The 20,214-nt window shown below is 40.6% G+C and overlaps 1 protein-coding gene across 1 annotated transcript; it reads right to left on the reverse strand.

Moving 5' to 3' along the window:
• Window positions 1–17,199: 17,199 nt before the first annotated feature.
• On the reverse strand, window positions 17,200–19,645 carry LOC107765363 (trihelix transcription factor DF1). The gene is made up of 2 exons (XM_016584003.2): window positions 19,090–19,645; window positions 17,200–18,355 (listed from the first exon to the last, which is right to left on the reverse strand). The coding sequence occupies exons 1-2, from the start codon at window positions 19,515–19,517 to the stop codon at window positions 17,608–17,610; spliced, it is 1,176 nt and encodes a 391-aa protein (XP_016439489.1). The 5' UTR covers window positions 19,518–19,645; the 3' UTR covers window positions 17,200–17,607.
• Between the last annotated feature and the right edge of the window lie 569 nt (window positions 19,646–20,214).

Consider the following 20,214-nt stretch of genomic DNA (forward strand, 5'->3'; position numbering starts at 1 on the left):
AAGGAATAAGGACTTCCTCACAGGGCGAGGAATTTAATAGGGAGAGCCTCTCGGCTATGCGGGAGATTGTGACAAAGCTTACATCCGAGCTAGAAGCGGCCAAGTAAAGAGAAAGGCTTAGAGATGCTCAATTCCTTGGTATGCAAACTCAGATTAGAACTCTCCTTTCTACTGGAGCTTTTCCGTTGCCCCGGTCTCATGATTCATTGCCAGAGGCTTGACCTCCACGTGATCATTCCTCCCATCCTCTTAGTGATCGTTCCTCCCGTCCTCCCCATGATCGTTCTTCCCGTCCTCCACAAGACCGTTCTCTATACCGTCTTGTAGATGAAAGTTCATCAGATGGTGATGATGTTGTAGAAAATACTCATTGACCAATACTTTGATATACTTTGAACTAGACTAATAGACCTAGTTTTGAATTAGATTGAACAATTTTGAACTTGTTGTAATTAGTTTTTGCTTGATTTTGGATTGTGATGTTCAATTGAACTTTAATTTGTTAGTTTTAAAGTATTAATTAGATGTTTGGTTGTTGTTGTTGTTGGATATCTGGTTGGATTTGTGGTGAATTAGGGGTTGTATGTGGTGAATTGGTGATTATTAGATATGAATTGGGGGTATTGGTATGTTATTTTTATTTGGCAGGTGGTGTAGCTACCAAAACCGTAACGACCTGACTTGTCCTTTTAAACATTTATGCCTCATTCAGCTACTTAAGGTCCCCGAGCAACTTCGTAATACGTATTATGACTTGCGTGTGCGGTCATTTGATTTTCGAAATATTCAGAATTAAATTAAAAGAACAATTCTCATTTTTGAAACTTAAATGAAAAAAGTTGACCAGAGTTTGACTTTTGAGCAAATAACTCAGGAATGGAATTTTGATGATTCTAATAGTTTCGTATGGTGATTTCGGATTAATGAGTATGTCCGGATATTTATTTTGAGGTCCGTAGCTAAATTAGGCTTGAAATGACGAAAATAGGAAGTTAAGTTTGGAAGTTTGACCAGGAGTTGACCTTTTGATATCGGGATTGAAATCCGATTCTGGAAATTGGAATAACTCTGTTATGCCATTTATGACTTATGTGCAAAATTTGAGTTCAATCGGACTTGATTTGATAGGTTTCGGGATCGAATGTAGAAGTTGGAATTTCTTAGTTTCATTAGGCTTAAATTGGGGTGTGAATCATATTTTTAGCGAAGTTTGATGTGATTTGAGGCCTCGACTAACTTCGTATGATATTTTAGGACTTATTGATATTTTTGGTTGGGGCCTCAGGGGTCTCGGGTGTGTTTCAGATAATTTTGGGCTACTTTGGATGCTGATTTTCTGATGTCTGGTGTTGTTCTTCGCATTCGCGAGGAACCTCGCGTTCGCGAAGAAGGATTTGACTTCTGGGATTTTGTTCTTCGCGTTCGAGAAGAAGGAAATCTCTGGTGCACAAGGCTAACTTTGGAAGCTTATATATCACAATCTGTAAGGAATTGGGAGATGAGCAACAAATAAAAGTTATAGCCCTTGGTGTCTAGTATTCAGAAAGTTAAACCATTTGTTATTTGGAGTTGTGTACAAAAGGTTATGACCATTATATAAGAGACTGTCTAGGAAGAGTTTGGGAATCGCGGTTGAGGAATTTGTTCATCGCGAACACGAGGGCTGGGTCGCAAACGCGAAGAAAAACCCCTGGGCAGCAGAATAAAGTCCAAATTCGTCTCATTCTTCCATTTTTGGACCAAGGAAGCTCGGATGAGGCGATGTTTCGAGAGTTTTTCAAGAAAAATATTGGAGTAAGAATTTCTAACTTGATTTTGGTTAAATTACATGAATGTATTGTTGTTTTTATCACTAAATTAGTGAATTGGGTTGAAAATGGTAGAAATCCTCTAGACTTTAATTTAAGATTTGAAGGGCTATCCGTTATCGGAATTTGATAATTTTGGTATGGTTGATCTCTTATCGGAATGAGTGTTTGGATTTCGTGAAAATTCTGTCGGGTTCCGAGAGGTGGGCCCCACTCTCAAATCTACAAATCTTATTTCCAAATTTCTAAGTTCCAATCTCCGATTTGCACCTCAAAATCATGTAATCTAGTCGGATTATTCGATGATAATTCAATATTATAAAGTATAAATGATCACAAGGGACTTACCTCAAGTTTTTCTTGAAAATATATTAAAAATCGCCTATCCTCAAGCTCCAATTTGTCAAAAATGGCAAATGGGACGAAGTCCCTATTTTTATAATTCTGCCCAGACATCCTCGGTTCTGCCTTGATCTTGGCCTTCGATCCTGGCCTTCGATCTTGGCCTTCGATCGAGGTCCTCGATCCTGGTCCTCGGTCCTACCCCTCGATCCTGGTTCTCGATCCTGGCCCTCGATTATGTCTTCGACCCGGCCTTCGACCGTGACCCTCGACCCTGGGCTCGATCATGCCTTCGATCGTGGCCCTCGACTCTGGGCTCGATCATGCCTTCGAGCGTGGCCCTCGATCCTGAGCTCGATATGGGCTCGATTTCTGGGCAGAAGCAATTTCCAACAGAAGGAAATTGCAGCAGATGTTCTAGTTCAATTTTTGATCCGTTAATCATCCGAAACTCACCCGAGGCCCTCGGGACCTCAACCAAATATACCAACAAGTCCTAAAACATCATACGAACTTAGTCGAATCCTCAAATCTCCTCAAACAATGCTAAAACCATGAATTACACCTTAATTCAAGCCTAATGAACTTTGAAATTTCTAATTTCTACAAACAACTCCGGAACCTATCAAATCACGTCCGATTGACCTCAAATTTTGCACACAAGTCCTAAATGACATAACATAGGTATTCCAATTTTCAGAATCGGATTCCGACCCCGAAATCAAAAAGTCAACCCCCGGGTCAAACTTCTCAAAAATAAAACTTTCGGCATTTCAAGCCTAATTCCTCTACGGACTTTCAAATAATATTCTGGACACGCTCATAAGCCCAAAATCACCATACGAAGCTATTGGAATCATAAAAATTCAAATCCGAGGTCGTTTACACATAGGTCCATATCCGGTCCACTTTTCTAACTTAAAATTTTTAATTATGAGACTAAGTGTCTCATTTTACTCCGAGTTCCTTCCGGACTCGAACCAACTAACCCGATATAACATAATATAGCTGAATAACACAAAAAGAAGTAGGAATGGGGAAAACGGGGTTATAACCTTCGAAACGACCGATCGGGTCGTTACATTTGTATGGTTGGACTCGTGGTTGGATGGGCGCTCATATTTTGTAACTTTTGTCGGGTTACAAGACGTGGGCCCCACTGATAATTTTTGAGTTAATTTCAGGTTTTCATTGGAAATTAGTATTTCCTTATGGAATTAATTACAATAATTGGTATTAACTTAATCGAATTAATTGTGGCTAGATACGAGGCTTTCGGAGACCAATTCTCGTGGCAAGGGCATAGCGGAATAAAGAATTACACGGTTTGAGGTAAATAACTATTTTAAATCTGGTCCTGAGGGTATGAAACCCCGGATTATTGTATTATGTGAGTATTTTGGAGGTGACGCACATTCTAGGTGACGGGCGTGTGGGCATGCACCGTGGGAATTGGGACTTGGTCCATTCCGTGAAACTGGAAAGTTGATTAAGCTTGTTTTTAGCTATGTGCCCTTTCTGTGCTATAGAAATTTGATAGTGAATCATGCTTAGGCTATGTGTTGGTGATGTAAAGACCCCAATGGTCGTAATACCGGTTGAACCTTCCTGCTTATTGTTACTTGTACTCAGTCGTAGTATTACTTGCATATTATATCTCAGTCTATGTTATTCCCTGCTGATACATTATATCATTCTGTTTTGGGTTGATCCCCCTTTATTACCGAGGGCCGTGAGACTAGAGAGGTTGATGACTGAGTGAGGCCGATGGCCTGTTTGTGAGGTATTGATACCATAGCAAGTGAGTTGTGTGTGCGGATCTTGATATGATACTATAGCACGTGAGTTGTCCGTACGAATCCAGATATTATACTATAGCACGTGAGTTGTCCGTGCAGCACGTGAGTTTTCCGTGCGGATCAAGATATTATACTATAGCATGTAAGTTGTCCGTGCGGATCTAGATACTGATTCTTTAGCACGTGAGTTGTCCGTACAACACGTGAGTTGTCCATGCGGATTATAGCGCTTGGGCTGTATGAGCCCATCCGGAGTCTGTACACCCCTAGTGAGCGCAGGTACCTACTGAGTGTGAGTATTGAGGGCTGAGAGCCGAGTGTTGAGCTATTGAGAGAGCTTGAGGGATTGTTGCCCTGAGAGGTTGCACTTGTTTCATTGTTGCTGCACTTAGATGGTTTATGTCATTGTTCTAAAATTTCTGGAAAAATATTGTATCCGGTTTTACCTGAACTTGGTAATGTGTAAATGACTTGACTTAAATTGCCGGAATTGAAACATGTCTACTTTCATTGCTGAAATTACTGAAATGACCTATATTTGTATAGCTCGTCACTACCTTTCAGTTCCTTAATTATTATTGTTACTTACTGAGTTGGTTGTACTCACGCTACACCTTACACTTCATGTGCAGATCCAGATATTTCCGGTCACAGAGGACGTTGATCTCGTGCGTGGTTGAGTATTGGAGATTCACGAGGTAGCTGCCGACGTTCGTAGTCCTTGTCTCTCCTTTCTCGTTATCTTTTCTTTTTTGTATTGGTATTTTGATACAGACTCTTGTAGACATTGTTTCTTAGACTGGTTGATTAGATGCTCATGACTTGGTGACACCCGATGCTTGTTGCTATTTTTCCGCACTGTATTTTGAGTTTAACTCCTGTTTTTACGAAAACTCTGTCATGTAAAAGCTTTGACTTATCTTTTGTGAAACATTGGAAGTATTTTTGAGAATCGGCTTGCCTAGTACCATCGATAGGCGCCATCATGACAGGTTAGGATTTTGGATCGTGACACTCATATCATTTTGTTTTAGTTGTTTTTGTATTTGTATATGTATACATTTTTCTTGTAATATTTTCATTATGTGTTGTATTTTATGTTCTATAGACCATTTTGCATTTGGATTTTGTGCTACTCCGTCTCTTTTATACCACCTTTCTTCTATTTCTCTACCTAAAACTCCCGGTAATTTATTGAATAGCTTTTTTCCTAAGTCTTGATCTTATGCATTTCTACTAATAGTACAGTAATAGAAATATTCAGCTAAAATTTTCTTAATATGATGCCAACTGCTTATACTTAATTGTTCCAATGTTATTAATGCATTATTTTGTAGTATAACTAATTCACTATTTGGATCTTCTCCTGCTATTAAACTATGTATTTTATTAGTAAAATTGTAAGGATTTAGTCCCATTGCTATTAAAGCTTGAAATTCGTGTGGGAATTCTGACTTATAGGCTTCCCATAATTCTTTTGTTGATTCTCCTAAGAAGGTTTCCATGTATTTATACATTGTTTCTGCATCTGTCTCATTATAGGTTTTTATATAATCTGCTACTACTATACCTTTCCAAAGGTCTATTAGTGAGTTCCACCTTTGTGGGTCATGAGCTACTATATTAAATATGTTACCCTAACTTCCTCCTTCTTGTAATTGAATTGGTTCTTCTATAGGCATTTGTTTTCCTGCTGGTTTTATATTTTCTATGTCTATTTCTTGTGCTATTCTATATACTCTTCTTCTAGGTACATTTCATGTGCAAGTATCTATTGTATGTTGTTGAGTTGTCCTTTCAAATGGACTAGGATTGGAACTGGTTGATTCCATTAATTCTTTTTGACTTATAAAGGAGTCTGTTTCTTTATTATCATAACTATCTTGAAGTTCTTCTAAAATTCTTTCAAAATTTTCTAATTTCTCTTGTGAGACTATTTATTTTCTATATCCCCAATTATCTATTCTTAATTCACAATTCTTAAAGTGTTCTTCTGTTTCTTTTAAAATTAAATTTCCTAATTTACATCCTTTACATTGAAAAGTTTTATTTTTACTTTTCTTTGTGAGTTCTCTTGCCTTTTCTAAGGCTAAGTCTACTTCAAAATCATTTTGTATTATTTCTACATTCATAAATTCAGTATTTTCTACTGTACATTCTGTTTCATCGTCTAATTTTTTTTTTATTAGTATAATTACAATCTGTAAATCTAATTGATATTTCTCCTCTAGCATATGTATACATTAAGTGAGAATATGGTTTTAGTATTTTTGGTTTTGCAAATTCTTTTAATTTCCATTCTAATCGTGCATATTCTTCTCGATTTATTTTTTTAGGCTTTATTAATTTTATTCCCTTATTTCCTAGTACTTCTACTACATCATCTATTTTAATTTTAAATCTTATATTGCTATTGGTTTCTATTTTTCTTATGAATCCTACACATATCAATAAATTATTCACACACCTCACCATGGCCTCAGTTAAACATGTTTGCCCATTTTAACGCCTTTGTGGCTATATTTTGGGCTTTTAACTGATTTTTCCTAGGAATTTACAGGTTAATCCATGAGAGTTATTAAGAAATTAGAAATATAATCATATACTTAGAGCGATTTTTTAATTATTTACAAACTAGCAACTAAAAATTTAAACATATAATATAAAACTTAAAGACATAATAAAAATAGAGCGGGGTAATAAACAGTAACATAATTTCTAAAAAATATTAACTTACATGTTAACAGGAGAGAGGTTTCTCTTTTGGTAAACCCGAAAGACTTTTACTGGACTTGAAATTAAACACTTGCACACTGAACATTGGATTTATTTATCTTACAAACTTGATATAACGACCCGGCTGGTCGTTTTGAGTATATTGGCCCCGATCCCCTATTTACTGCTTCCCCCATATGTTTTTCTACTTATGTGACTTGCCGGGAGGTTTTGTTGTGATTTCGGAGTGATTTGGGACACTTAGTCCCTAAAACAGAAGCTTAAGTCTTAGGATTTTGACAGTAGTTGAAACTGTGAAGACGACTCCGAAATGGAGTTTTATCAGTTCCGTTAGCTACATTGGGTAATTTTGGGATTAGGAGCATATCCGGAATGTGAATTGAAGGTCTGTAGCTGATTTAGACTTGAAATGGCGAAAGTCGAATTTTTGGGAAATTTGACCGGAAATGGACTTTTTGATATCGGGGTCAGATTCTAATTTTTGAAAGTTGTAGTAGGTCTGTAATGTCAATTATGACTTGTGTGAAAAATTTGAGGTCAATCGGACGTGGTTTGGTATGTTTCGGCATCGGTTGTAGAAGTTTGAAGTTTCAAAGTTTATTAAGTTAAATTGGAGGGTGATTCGTGTTTTTAGCATTGTTTGATGTGATTTGAGGACTCAACTAAGTTCGTATGGTGTTATAGGACTAGTTGGTATGTATGGTTGAGGTCTCGGGGGCCTCGGGTGAGTTTCTGATGCTTAACGGATCATTTGGAAATGTATTGGATTGGCTAAAGTTGTTGCACCTGGTATGATCGCACCTGCGTACTTTGGGCCGCAGGTGAGACCCCGTAGAAGTGGCCATCGAGCTGCAGAAGCGATTATGGGACTGACCAGCTGGGATCACAGATGCGGTCAGAGTCTCGCAGAAGTGGACTCGCATGAGCGGAAGAAGGAATGCAGAAGCGGGCGCGAAGAAACGGCCCTATATCGCAGAAGCGATTTTTGAGTGCTTAAGTTAAGTCCTCACCTGCGATGGTTTTTCCGCAGGTGCGGAACCACAGATCGGTGAATCCCTCGCAGAAGAGAAATAGCTGGGCAGAACACTTAAATGCGAGGGTTCGCGATTTTTGCTTATTTTAGACATTTTGAGCTCGGTTTTGGCGATTCTTGAGAGCATTGTTTGAGGGATTTCTTGAGGTAAGTCTCTTGGGCTTATTTTTTATCAATAATCTTGTTTCCCCATTGATTTTTCCACCTAGATTATGTGTGTTTAAGGTGGAATGTAGAAGTTTGAGACTAGGGATTTGGAGAGTGTAATTTTGGGATTTGAGTGGCGACTTGGTATCGGATTTTGGTAATTTTAGTATGGGTGGACTCGTGGTTGAATGGGTGTTCATATTTTGTGACTTTTACCCGATTTTGAGATATGGGACCAGGTCAACTTTTCAGGACGATTTTCGTAATTCTTGCTAAAGTCTTGATTTCATTAATTAGATTAGTCTATTATAGTTGTATTTATGATATGTAATTGTTTTGGCTAGATTTGGGCCATTCGGAGTCGGATAATCAAGAAAAGGGCATTCTTACTAATTGATTGAGCTTGGTTCGAGGTAAGTGACTTACCTAACCTTGTGTGAGGAAAATCCCCTTAGGATTTAGTACTGATGTGGTATGCGAGCACAGTGTACGTGAGGTGACGAGTGCGTACACGAGGTATTTGTTGTAAAACCCAATTTTTACTGAGTAGTAACCTGTTTTCATCTTAATTTATTTATACCAGCATGTGTAGTTATCATGTTTAACCTAATATGGCATGTCTTCGTGCTTTAACTGCTTATTTAGACTCTGTGCAACATGCCTAGTTGATTTTCCTGCTTCTCCTTGATTTTTATCAGCCTTAACTGTTGAATTCTTGTTGTTAACTATTGTATTTGTCGGTTGAGTTATGTGTTTATTTTTTAGACTACGAGGCGGTACCTCGGGAGTTCTCCCTGCATATTTACTTTTGAGACTACGAGGCGGTACCTCGGGAGTTCTCCCTACATATTTACTTTTGAGACTACGAGGCGGTACCTCGGGAGTTCTCCCTGCATATTTACTTTTGAGACTACGAGGCGGTACCTCGAGAGTTCTCCCTGTATATTTACTTTTTAGACTACGAGGCGGTACCTTGGGAGTTCGCCCTGCACATTTACGTTTGAGGCTACGAGGCGATACCTCGGGAGATCTCTTTGCATAATTACTTTGAGACTACGAGACGATATCTCGGGAGATCCCCTGTTGTTTAACCTTGTATGTTGTACTGCTATTTTGCTGTGTTTTCCTTTTTGTTAATTCCAGTCTCTCATTATACTGTTACATTCTTATTATATACCAGTGGGACTGACCTGACCTCGTCACTACTCGACCGATGTTAGGCTTGACACTTACTGGGTACCATTGTGGTGTAATCATGCTACTCTTCTATTCATATTTTGTGTGTAGATCCAGGTGCTTCTTATCAGTCCCACTATTAGCTGAGAGTGTATGCTGCTCTTATGTTGTGTAGATCCAGGTGCTTCAAGGTACATATGCCGCGTCTGCAGATCTCGGAGTCCCCCTCTATTCTCTCCTATGTCATTTACCTTCTGTATTTCCTTTATTAGACTCTGGTGTATAGAAATTCTAGTTTCCTTCTGTAGCTTGTGACTTATGATGTTTCGGGTTTTGAGAATACTATGTATTACTGGAGTGTTGGTTATAGTGCATGCCGAGCAGCATTGTTACCATTTATTTAGTTATCCGTTGCAGTAGTTGTTAAGTTTTACTTCATTTTTGTTATTTTCGCATTTTGTTAGGCTTACCTAGTCGTATAGACTAGGTGCCGTCACGATATCTTATGGGGGGAGAATTGGGTCGTGAAAAGTTGGTATCAGAGCTCTAGGTTCATAGGTGTCGTGAGTCACAAGCCAGTTTATTAGAGTCTCGTGGATTAGTAAGGAAATGTCTGTACTAATCTTCGGGAGGCTATGGAACTGTTAGGAAAGCTACACTTCTTTGATTCTTTGTCGTGCGAAAATTCTTGACTTTAAAATTCTAAACTTATGTATTCTATTATCTCACATATGGTGAGAACATGTACAGGGGATCTGATGACCAGGAACTTGCGCCCCCTGCTAGAGTCGTGAGAGGTCGGGGTCGGGATAGAGGCCGAGGACGTTTACACAGTGCAGCCAGAGCATCCGCACGAGCTGCCACAGAGGAGCACCCAGTAACTCCGGCTGGAGGGCAAACACCTGAGATACTTGTTGTTCCACCAACCCTCCAGGAGACTCTATCCCAGTTTATGAGCATGTTCATCACCTTAGCTCAGGTTGGATTGATTCCATTTGCTCATGCCACATCTCAGGCCAGGGGAGAGGCGCAAACTCCCGTCGCCGGTACTCCAGAGTGGCGGGTTCAGGTCGACCAGGTTCCAAAGATTATACCAATGCAGTCGGTAGCTCCAGCTCAGCCCGAGTTTAGGGCAGCAGTTTCTGAGGCGGAGCAGCTCAAACTTGAGAGGTACAAGAAGTAGAACCCTCCTACCTTCAGTGGATTGGCGTCAGAAGATGCCCAGGGTTTTCTGGAAGAGTGTCACCATATTCTCCGTACTATGAGTGTAGCGAAGTCGAGTGGGGTTTCTTTTACTACATTCCATCTTAAAGGAGAAGCCTATCAGTGGTGGCGTGCTTATGAGTTGGGTAGTCCGGCTGAGGCAGCTTCACTTACATGGACCCAGTTTTCAGACATGTTCTTGAGTGACTATGTTCCCCAGAGCCTCAGAGACACATGGCGTACGAAGTTTGAGCAGTTGCGCCAGGGTTCTATGACTATGTCAAAGTATGCAGTTCACTTCAGCGATTTGGCCCGACATGCACTAGCCTTGATTGCTACGGTTTGAGAGAGGGTTCATCGGTTTATTGAGGGACTCCACCCCAGTATCAGGCTTACCATGGCCCGAGAGTTGGAGGTGGATATTTATTACTAACAGGTTGTGATTATTGCTAGGAGATTGGGGGGTATGCTTGCTCGGGAGAGAGAGGAGAGAGAAGCCAAGAGGTCTCAAGAGTTTGGCACTTATAGTGGTACTCGTGCCCTAGCTGCAGTTTGTCGTGGTAGGGGTTATGTGAGTCGCCCCATCCATTCAGCACTTCTAGTCGCAGTGGTATTCCGGCCCATTTTAGGCCCCAGGAACCTTATTATGCACCGCCAGTATCTAGTGCACCTCCTGCACAGGGTGCTTTTAGCAGTTGGTCTAGCAGACCTGGCTCGAGCCAGTCACAACAGCCACGCCCTCCGAGAGCTTGTTTTGAGTGTGGTGACACTCGCCATATGGTGAGGGATTGCCCCAGACTTAGGAGGGGTGAACCTCCATAGACTTCTCAGGCATTGCGTGCTCCACCGGGTCCTCAGGCTATAATTACAGCACCAGCTACCGCCCCACCTGCTCAGCCAGCTCGAGGTGGAGGTCGGGGAGGTCGATGTCGCCCTAGAGAGGGAGGCCAGGCCAGATATTATGCTCTTCATGCTCGTACAAAGGTAGTTTCTTTCGACTCTGTCATTACAAGTATTGTTCTAGTATATCATAGAGATGCATCGGTTTTATTTGATCCAGGCTCCACTTATTCCTATGTGTCCTCTTATTTTGCCCCGTATTTGGGCATATCTCGTAATTCTTTGAGTTCTCTTGTTTATGTGTCTACACCTGTGGGAGATTCTCTTATTGTGGACAGTGTATATCGGTCGTGTTTGGTTGTTCTTAGTGGTTTAAAGACCAGAGCTGATTTATTATTGCTCAGTATAGTAGACTTTGATATTATTTTGGGCATGGATTGGTTGTCGCCCCATTATGCTATTCTTCATTATCATGCTAAGACCGTGACGTTGGCTATGCTAGGATTACCGCGATTAGAATGGAGAGGTACCTTAGAGTATACTCCCAGCAGAGTTATTTCATTTTTTAAGGCTCAACGAATGGTTGAGAAGGGGTGTGACGCGTATCTAGCTTATGTGAGAGATGTCAGTATTGATACCCCTATAGTTGAGTCAGTCCCAGTAGTGAGGGATTTTCCAGATGTATTTCCAGTTGATCTTCTGGGCATGCCACCCGACAGAAATATTGACTTTGGCATTGATTTGTTGTCGGGCACTCAATCCATCTCTATTCCTCCATATCGTATGGCTCCTCCTAAGTTGAAGGAGTTAAAGGAGCAGTTACGGGAGTTGCTTGATAAGGGCTTCATTCGCTCCAGTGTGTCACCTTGGGGTGCTCCTGTCTTATTTGTGAAGAAGAAGGATGGTTCTATGCGGATGTGTATTGATTACCGCCAGTTGAACAAAGTCACAGTGAAGAACATGTATCCATTGCCTCGTATTGATGACCTATTTGATCAGTTACAAGGTGCCAGAGTGTTTCTCAAGATTGACTTACATTTAGGCTATCATCAGTTGAATATTCGGGAGCCAGATATCCCGAAGACTGCTTTCAAGACTTGGTATGGTCACTACGAGTTTTTTTTGATGTCATTTGGGCAAACCAACGCCCCAACAACATTTATGCACTTGATGCACAATGTGTTACGGCCCTATCTTGATTCATTCATCATTGTTTTTAATGACGACATTCTGGTGTACTCCCGGACGGCTGGACTAGAGAGGATCATGAGCAGCACCTGAGGACTGCGCTTTGGACATTGAGAGAAAAGAAGTTATATGCAAAATTTTCAAAGTGTGAGTTTTGGCTAGACTTAGTGGCATTTTTGGGTCATATAGTATCGAGAGATGGGATCCAGGTGGATCCGAAGAAGGTTAAAGCAGTGCATAGTTGGCCCAGACTGTCCTCAGCTACGGAGATCCGGAGTTTTCTTGATTTGGCGGGGTATTGCCGTCGATTTGTAGAGGGACCAGGCTGACCCAAAAGGGTGCTCCGTTCAGGTGGATAGATGAGTGTGAGGAGAGCTTTCAGAAGCTCAAGACAGCTTTGACTACAGCCCCAGTAATGGTATTACCTACAGGTTCGAGGTCTTATATTATATATTGTGATGCGTCGCGAATTGGTATCGGCGCGGTGTTGATGCACGACGGTAGGGTAATTGCCTACACGTCCAGTTAGCTAGCTGAAGGTGCATGAAAAGAACTATCATGTCCACGACCTTGAGTTAGCAGCTATTGTTCATGCCTTGAAGATTTGGCGGCACTATTTATACGGTATCCCTTGTGAGATCTACACCGATCACTGGAGTTTGCAGTATTTGTTCAAACAGAAGGATCTTAACTTGCGTCAGTGGAGGTGGTTGGAGCTGCTTAAGGATTATGCTATCACCATTTTGTACCATCCCGGGAAGGCCAATGTGGTGGCCGATGCCTTAAGTCGTCGGGCGGAGAGTTTGGGGAGCTTAGCATATCTACTAGCAGTAGAGAGGCCATTGGCGTTGTATGTTCAGGCCTTAGCCAACTAGTTTGTTAGATTGGATATTTCAGAGCCGAGTCGAGTATTGGCTTGTGTGGTCTCTTGGTCTTCTCTTTATGATCGTATCAGGGAGTGTAAGTATGATGACCCTCATATGCTTGTCCTTAAGGACACGGTGATGCTAAGGAGGTCACTATTGGAGATGATGGTTCACTGATGATGCAGGGCAAGCTATGTGTGCCCAATGTAGATGGTTTGCGTGAGTTGATTCTCCAGGAGGCTAATAGTTCACGGTACTTCATTCACCCAGGTGCCGCGAAGATGTATCAGGACTTGAGACAGTATTACTGGCGGAGAAGAATGAAGAAGGACATAGTGGAATATATAGCTCGGTGTCTGAATTGTCATCGGGTAAAGTATGAGCATCAGCGGCCAAGAGGATTGCTTCAGAAGTTAGAGATTCCGGAGTGGAAATGGGAGCAGATCACTATGGATTTCGTTGTTAGGCTTCTACGGACTCAGCGGAAGTTTGATGCAGTTTGGGTGATTGTGGATAGGCTGACCAAGTCAGATCATTTCATTCCTGTGATGACTACCTATTCTTCCGAGCAGTTGGCTCAAAGTTATATCCGCGAGATTATCAGGCTTTATGGTGTACCGGTATCTATCATCTCTGACCGGGGTACGCAGTTTACATCACGTTCTTGAGGGTTGTACAACAGGAGTTGGGTACTTGGGTTGAGTTGAGCACAACATTTCACCCTCAGATGGACGAACAGTTTGAGTGCACTATTCAGATATTAGAGGATATGCTTCGTGCGTGTGTGATTGATTTTGGGGGTACTTAGAATCAGTTCTTGCCACTTGCGGAGTTTGCCTACAACAACAGTTATCAGTCGAGCATCCATATGGCGTCGTATGAGGCTTTGTATGGTAGATGATGCTGGTCTCCAGTGGGTTGGTTCAAGTCGGGCAAGGCTAGGCTTTTGGGTATAGGATGCCTTGGAGAAAGTTAAATTAATTCAGGATCGACTTCGTACAGCCCAGTCCAGGCAAAGGAGTTATGCGGATCGAAAGGTTCGTGATGTTGCATTCATGGTTGGGGAGCGTGTCTTGCTCCAGGTTTTGCCCATGAAGGGTGTTATGAGATTCGGAAAGAAGGGCAAGTTGAGACCTAGGTATATCGGACCTTTCGATATTCTTGAGAGGGTTGGAGATGTGGCTTATAGACTTGCACTACCACCTAGTCTCTCTGCAATTCATCCAGTATTCTATATTTCCATGCTCTAAAAGCATCACAGCGATCCGTCCCATGTGTTGGATTTCAGCTCAGTCCGGTTGGACAAGGATTTATCTTATGTTGAGGAGTCGGTGGCTATTTTGGACAGGCAGATTCGAAAGTTGAGGTCGAAGAACATTGCTTCCGTGAAGGTTCATTGGAGGGGTCAGCCAGTCGAGGAGGCAACTTGGAAGACCTAACATGATATGCGTAGCCGCTATCCTCATCTTTTCACCACTTCAGGTATGTCTCTATGCTCGTTCGAGGACGAACGATTGTTTTAAGAGGGAGAAGATGTAATGACCAGGCCAGTCATTTTGAGTGTATTAGCCCTGATCCCCTATTTACTGCTTCCCCTGTATCTTTTTCTGTTTATGTGACTTGCTGGGAGGTTTTGTTGTAGTTTTGGAGTGATTTGGGATACTTAGTCCCTAAAACGAAAGCTTAAGTCTTAGGATTTTGACCGTAGTTGGAACTGTATGAAAACGTCTCCGGAATGGAGTTTCGTCAGTTTCGTTAGCTCCGTTGGGTGATTTTAGACTTAGGAGCGCATCCGGAATTTGAATTGGAAGTCTGTAGCTCATTTAGGCTTGAAATGGCGAAAGTCAAATTTTTGAAAAGTTTAACCGGAAATGGACTTTTTGATATCGAGGTCGGATTCCAGTTTTCGGAAGTTGGAGTAGGTATGTAATGTCAATTATGACTTGTGTGAAAAATTTGAGGTCAATCGGACCTGGTTTGGTATGTTTCGGCATCGGTTGTAGAAGTTTGAAGTTTCAAAGTTCATTAAGTTGAATTGGAGGGTGATTCGTGTTTATAGCGTTGTTTGATATGATTTGAGGACTCGACTAAGTTTGTATGGTGTTATAAGACTGGTTGGTATGTTTGGTTGAGGTCCCGGGGGTCCCGAGTGAGTTTTGGATGCTTAACGGATCATTTGGAAATGTGCTGGATTGGCTGAAGTTATTGCACCTTGTGTGATCGCACCTGCGCACTTTGGGTCGCAGGTGCGACCCCACAGAAGTGGCCATCGAGTCGCAAAAGCGATTATGGGCTTGCCCAATTGGGACGCAAATGCGGTCAGAGTCTCGCATAAGCGGACTCGCAGGAGCGGAAGAAGGAACGCAGAAGCAGGTGCGCAGAAGCGGCCCTTGATCGCATAAGCGATTTTTGAGGACTTAAGTTAAGTCCGCACCTATGATGGTTTTTCCGGAGGTGCGGAACCGCAGATGCGGTGATTCCCTCGCAGAAGCGAAATAGCTGGGCAGAACACTTAAATGCGAGGGTTCGTGATTTTTGCTCATTTTAGACATTTTGAGCTCGATTTTAGCGATTCTTGAGAGCATTTTTCAAGGGATTTCTTGAGATAAGTTTCTTGTGCTTATTTTTTATCAATAATCTTGTTTCCATGTTGATTTTCCCACCTAGATTATATGTGTTTAAGGTGGAATGTGGGAGTTTGAGGCTAGGGATTTGGAGAGTGTAATTTGGGAATTTGAGTGGCGACTTGGTGTCGGATTTTGGTAATTTTAGTATGGGTGGACTCGTGGTTGAATAGGTGTTCGTATTTTGTGACTTTTACCTGATTCCGAGACATGGGACCGGGTCGACTTTTCAGGACGATTTTTAAAATTCTTGTTAAAGTCTTGATTTCATTAATTAGATTAGTCTATTATAGTTGTATTTATGATATGTAATTATTTTTGGCTAGATTTGGGCCATTCGGAGTCAGATAATCGAGGAAAGGGCATTCTTACTGATTGATTGAGCTTGGTTCGAGGTAAGTGGCTTGCCTAATCTTGTGTGGGGAAAATCTCCTTAGGATTTGGTACTGATGTGATATGTGAGCGTCGTGTACGTGAGGTGACGAGTGCGTACACGGGCTATTTATTGTAAAACCCGATTTTACTTAGTAGTAACCTGTTTCCATCTTAATTGAGTTATACCAGCATGTGTAGTTATCTTGTTTAGCCTAATATCGCATGTCTACGTGCTTTAATTGCTTATTTGGACTATATGTAGCATGCCTAGTTGATTTTCTTGCTTCTTCTTGATCTTTATCAGCCTTAAGTATAGAATTCTTGTTGTTAATTGTTGTATTTGTCGGTTGAGTTGTGTGTTAACTTTTGAGACTACGAAGCGGTATCTCGGAAGTTCTCCCTGCATATTTATTTCTTGAGACTACGAGGCGGTACCTCGGGAGTTCTCCCTGCACATTTACTTTTGAAACTACGAGGTGGTACCTCGGGAGTTCTCCCTGCATATTTACTTTTGAGACTACGAGTCGGTACCTTAGAAGTCTAGAGATGGTTTCCTTATGAAAAATATTTTTTTTGAAAAATAACTCGAATGTTTTAAAGAACATATTTAAAATGAAATAAAGAGTGGCGTTGAATGTTTTTTTTTTCTTCTTGGTAAATGAGTGACGTTCAATGTTTCCATTTAAATAGGTTCAACAAATTAATAAAGTATCCTTATTTACCCTTACAAACTTGTTAACCATATATGCATATATCTCTACTTGGTTTCATTGTGTTTCTTTGTAATCGTCACTGCTATATATTATGAAAATTGAAATAGGACCGATAGAGGGGAGCCTTGGCGTAACTAGTAAAGTTGTTGTCATGTGACCTGGAGGTCATAAGTTCAAGCTGTGGAAACGGCCTCTTGTAGAAATGCAGGGTAAGACTATGTACAATAGACTCTTGTGGTCCGGCCCTTCCCCGGATCCCACGCATAACGGAAGCTTAGTGCACCGGGCAACCCTTTTTTTTTAAAATAGGACTGATAATGAAATCGGGACCATGTGAAAGTGTAAGGAAAGAACGAACGAACATTAGTTTTTAAACCATGTGATATAGTCATTCTTACTATAGAAAGCGATCTGAGAATACAGGTCCACCCTGGAGAAATAATTTGACAAATTTATATAAACTACCCAGGAGAACTCTTGTTACCAAAATATATTCAAGAACATTCAAAAATTGTGACTCTTTGACTTGGAATTCGAATTCCCTCAACCATTTCAAGGAACATCAGTACTCTCTACAGAAAGCCATCTAATTCGAAGAGATTCACTTACACCTATCATGACATTATTAACACAGCAGCAATAAGTTCATCGTGTTGGTTCGTCAAGGTGAAGTTCAACAAAAAGAATTTGGAGAACCTGATAAATCCTATGTACTCTTTAGTTCCATGCACATCCAGGAACAGCATTTGGGCAATATTTACTCTTCCACCATTTTGCTTTCTGTCTCACTCTTCACACAATCTCCCGTACCTTGGGTAAGTAGGTGGCTCTTATAAAGAATGTCCAATTCGCGGAAATAGGGGCATGATCTGTAGTTTCTTAGACATGCCTTCCCACTGTCAATTGTCCTTTTATAGTACTTGTTAATGTTCTCCCATTTTTCTTTACACTTTTTCGGAGTCCGGATGTAACCTTTCTTTGCCAATCCATCGGCTACCTCTTCCCACACAGATCCTTTAGCCCCTTTAAGAAACTTGTGATCTAAAGCAATTCGAATTGATACAAGGTCTTGCACTTCAGATTTTGGCCATCTCCTATTACAGGGATCAGATCTAACATCAGCTTCATGACCATGAACTTCACCTTCATCTTTAACTCGGCTTGACATTTCTGATGATTTTGGAATCTGGAACTCATCACCCAACAGATTCTCGAGGAAAGAAATAAGGGCCAAGTTTCTAGATGTCTCTTCAGCTCTAACCTCCTCATCCCGCTTTGCCCTTTCTATCTCTTGCTGCTTCCAACCTTCTTCCCGTATGATTCTCTCCTGTTCCTTCTTCTCTATCATCTCTATTAATTGTTTGTGCATCTGCTCTTGCTTGTCCATCAGCCTCCTTACCATGTCTTCAAGATATAATTTAAGACTCTTCCGTCTTTCCCTCTTCCTCTTCCTATTTAATCGTTCTTCAATTGCCTCCGATGATTCGCTGTCATCTGAAGATGAGCTGCATCCACGTAAATTCAAGTGCAAATCCTTTCATATCTTCAGAATTTTGTAAAAGACTAATTAATCTTTCCTAGAAAATCACTTATATTATTAGAACAAATCGTTCTCATGCAATTATCTGGATTACTATAGGCAACATTATTCATCGGAACTATTTGGAGTATTTTGCTGGCATGACTAAAGAAAAAAATTGACCTTTGGCAGTAAGTTTGAAACATTTTGAAATACCGACAACTGTTAATTCCAAAGCAACCAACATCAACGTAAATTCAGGACCTCTTTAGCCAAAAACTGCTGCTTTCTTTCCCCTAAATGACATCAGCCAGCCAGCCATCCACTAAATACTGTAACATCATTTAAACTGACTTCTAAGGTCTAAGCTAGGAACTTTTCTCTAAAATAAGTTTCAAAAGGCTTAAATATAAAGCTTAGGGTTTTTTGACAGGAAAATAAAGAACCTGGAAATAACACTAAGTATTTTACTTTTGCTCCCAACTTTATGCACTGAATATAATTAGCAACAAAAAACTATTGGAATTTAGAATGTTGGAACTATACTGTAACTACGAATCATCTAAGCTGCAAATGAATAATAATAAAAAGATAATACACTAAATGACGAACTTTGCTCACATAATCTAATCCGATAAATTAAATATCACAAAGGCCGACATACCAAATAGCATAATAAGGCGATTACGGAAAATGCCGCTATTATTAAAATAAAAATACCTAAATTCAGCCTCCAAAATACGAGCTTGGGAGATCAAGTTGAAGCAATCAGCATCAAACACCGACTTCATTTGCTGAACTGCCGAGAATTCAAAGACACACTCTCTCGGTATGACTGTATTTGCATTTTGAGCAGAGAACTGATTAAAAAACCCTCCTAAATCACTGCTGCAGTTCATCAGAGTCTCGTCCATGTCACAGCTGGAGTCCACCATATCGACATAGCTACGGCCGTTTCCGCACCGTACCGGACGGAGCTTACGGGCAGGGGAAACCGAAAGGTGGTCGATTTCCGGTGGAGGAGGAATAACGGAGGCTGGATGAGAATAAACGGCGTTAGTGGATACTGGAAAAGGAGTAAGGCTGTTGTTGGGGAAAGTAGTGACCTCGTTTGACCGGTGACCGTCGCCGTCAGTGAGGAGTTCCATTGGAGAAGGTAAAAAAAATAAGATAAAAGCGGCGGCGGAAGGGGAAAAATGGAGGGTTGGTAAAAGCAAAGTAAAATGGGGTAAAAGAGTAAGGAATCACCGTATTAGCGAAATTTATTTATTTATTTTTGTTGTTTTTCTGGTTAAAGGTGTATCTCTCATTTATTACGTGTCAGATAGTTAGCCTCTTGCCAATCACACCAGCGGGTCAAAGGTCTCATAGCACTTTGTAACCTTTGAGAGCAAATTACACTAGATAGCAAAAATATAACTCTGAGTTATATATTTTTTGGTTTGCTCCTTCTATTAGGCTTGAGATTTGATGGAGTTTTGAGGTGGTTTAAACTGAAAATTCGAAGTAGAAGATGAATATGAAAAAAATAATATGTATATTATATTGTGTGTCATTTTCTGTATCATATATATATATATATATATATATATATATATATATATATCATATTTGTATCAAATGTGTATCATATGTATATTCATGTATATCTGTTTGTGAGATACATGTGTGATACGTGTTTGATACATGTGTCGTGAAAAAAAAATTTAAACTCGATTTTAACTACGAATTTTGATATCAAATCGGTCCAAATCAACACCAATCTTCCTCAAATTTTATATATAGACTCATCTATATGTTTTCAATGGATTTCAACCATACCCATTGAAAAAGGTCATTTTTTGC

Source organism: Nicotiana tabacum, chromosome 11 (assembly GCF_000715075.1).
Source record: "Nicotiana tabacum cultivar K326 chromosome 11, ASM71507v2, whole genome shotgun sequence".
NCBI lineage: Eukaryota > Viridiplantae > Streptophyta > Magnoliopsida > Solanales > Solanaceae > Nicotiana > Nicotiana tabacum.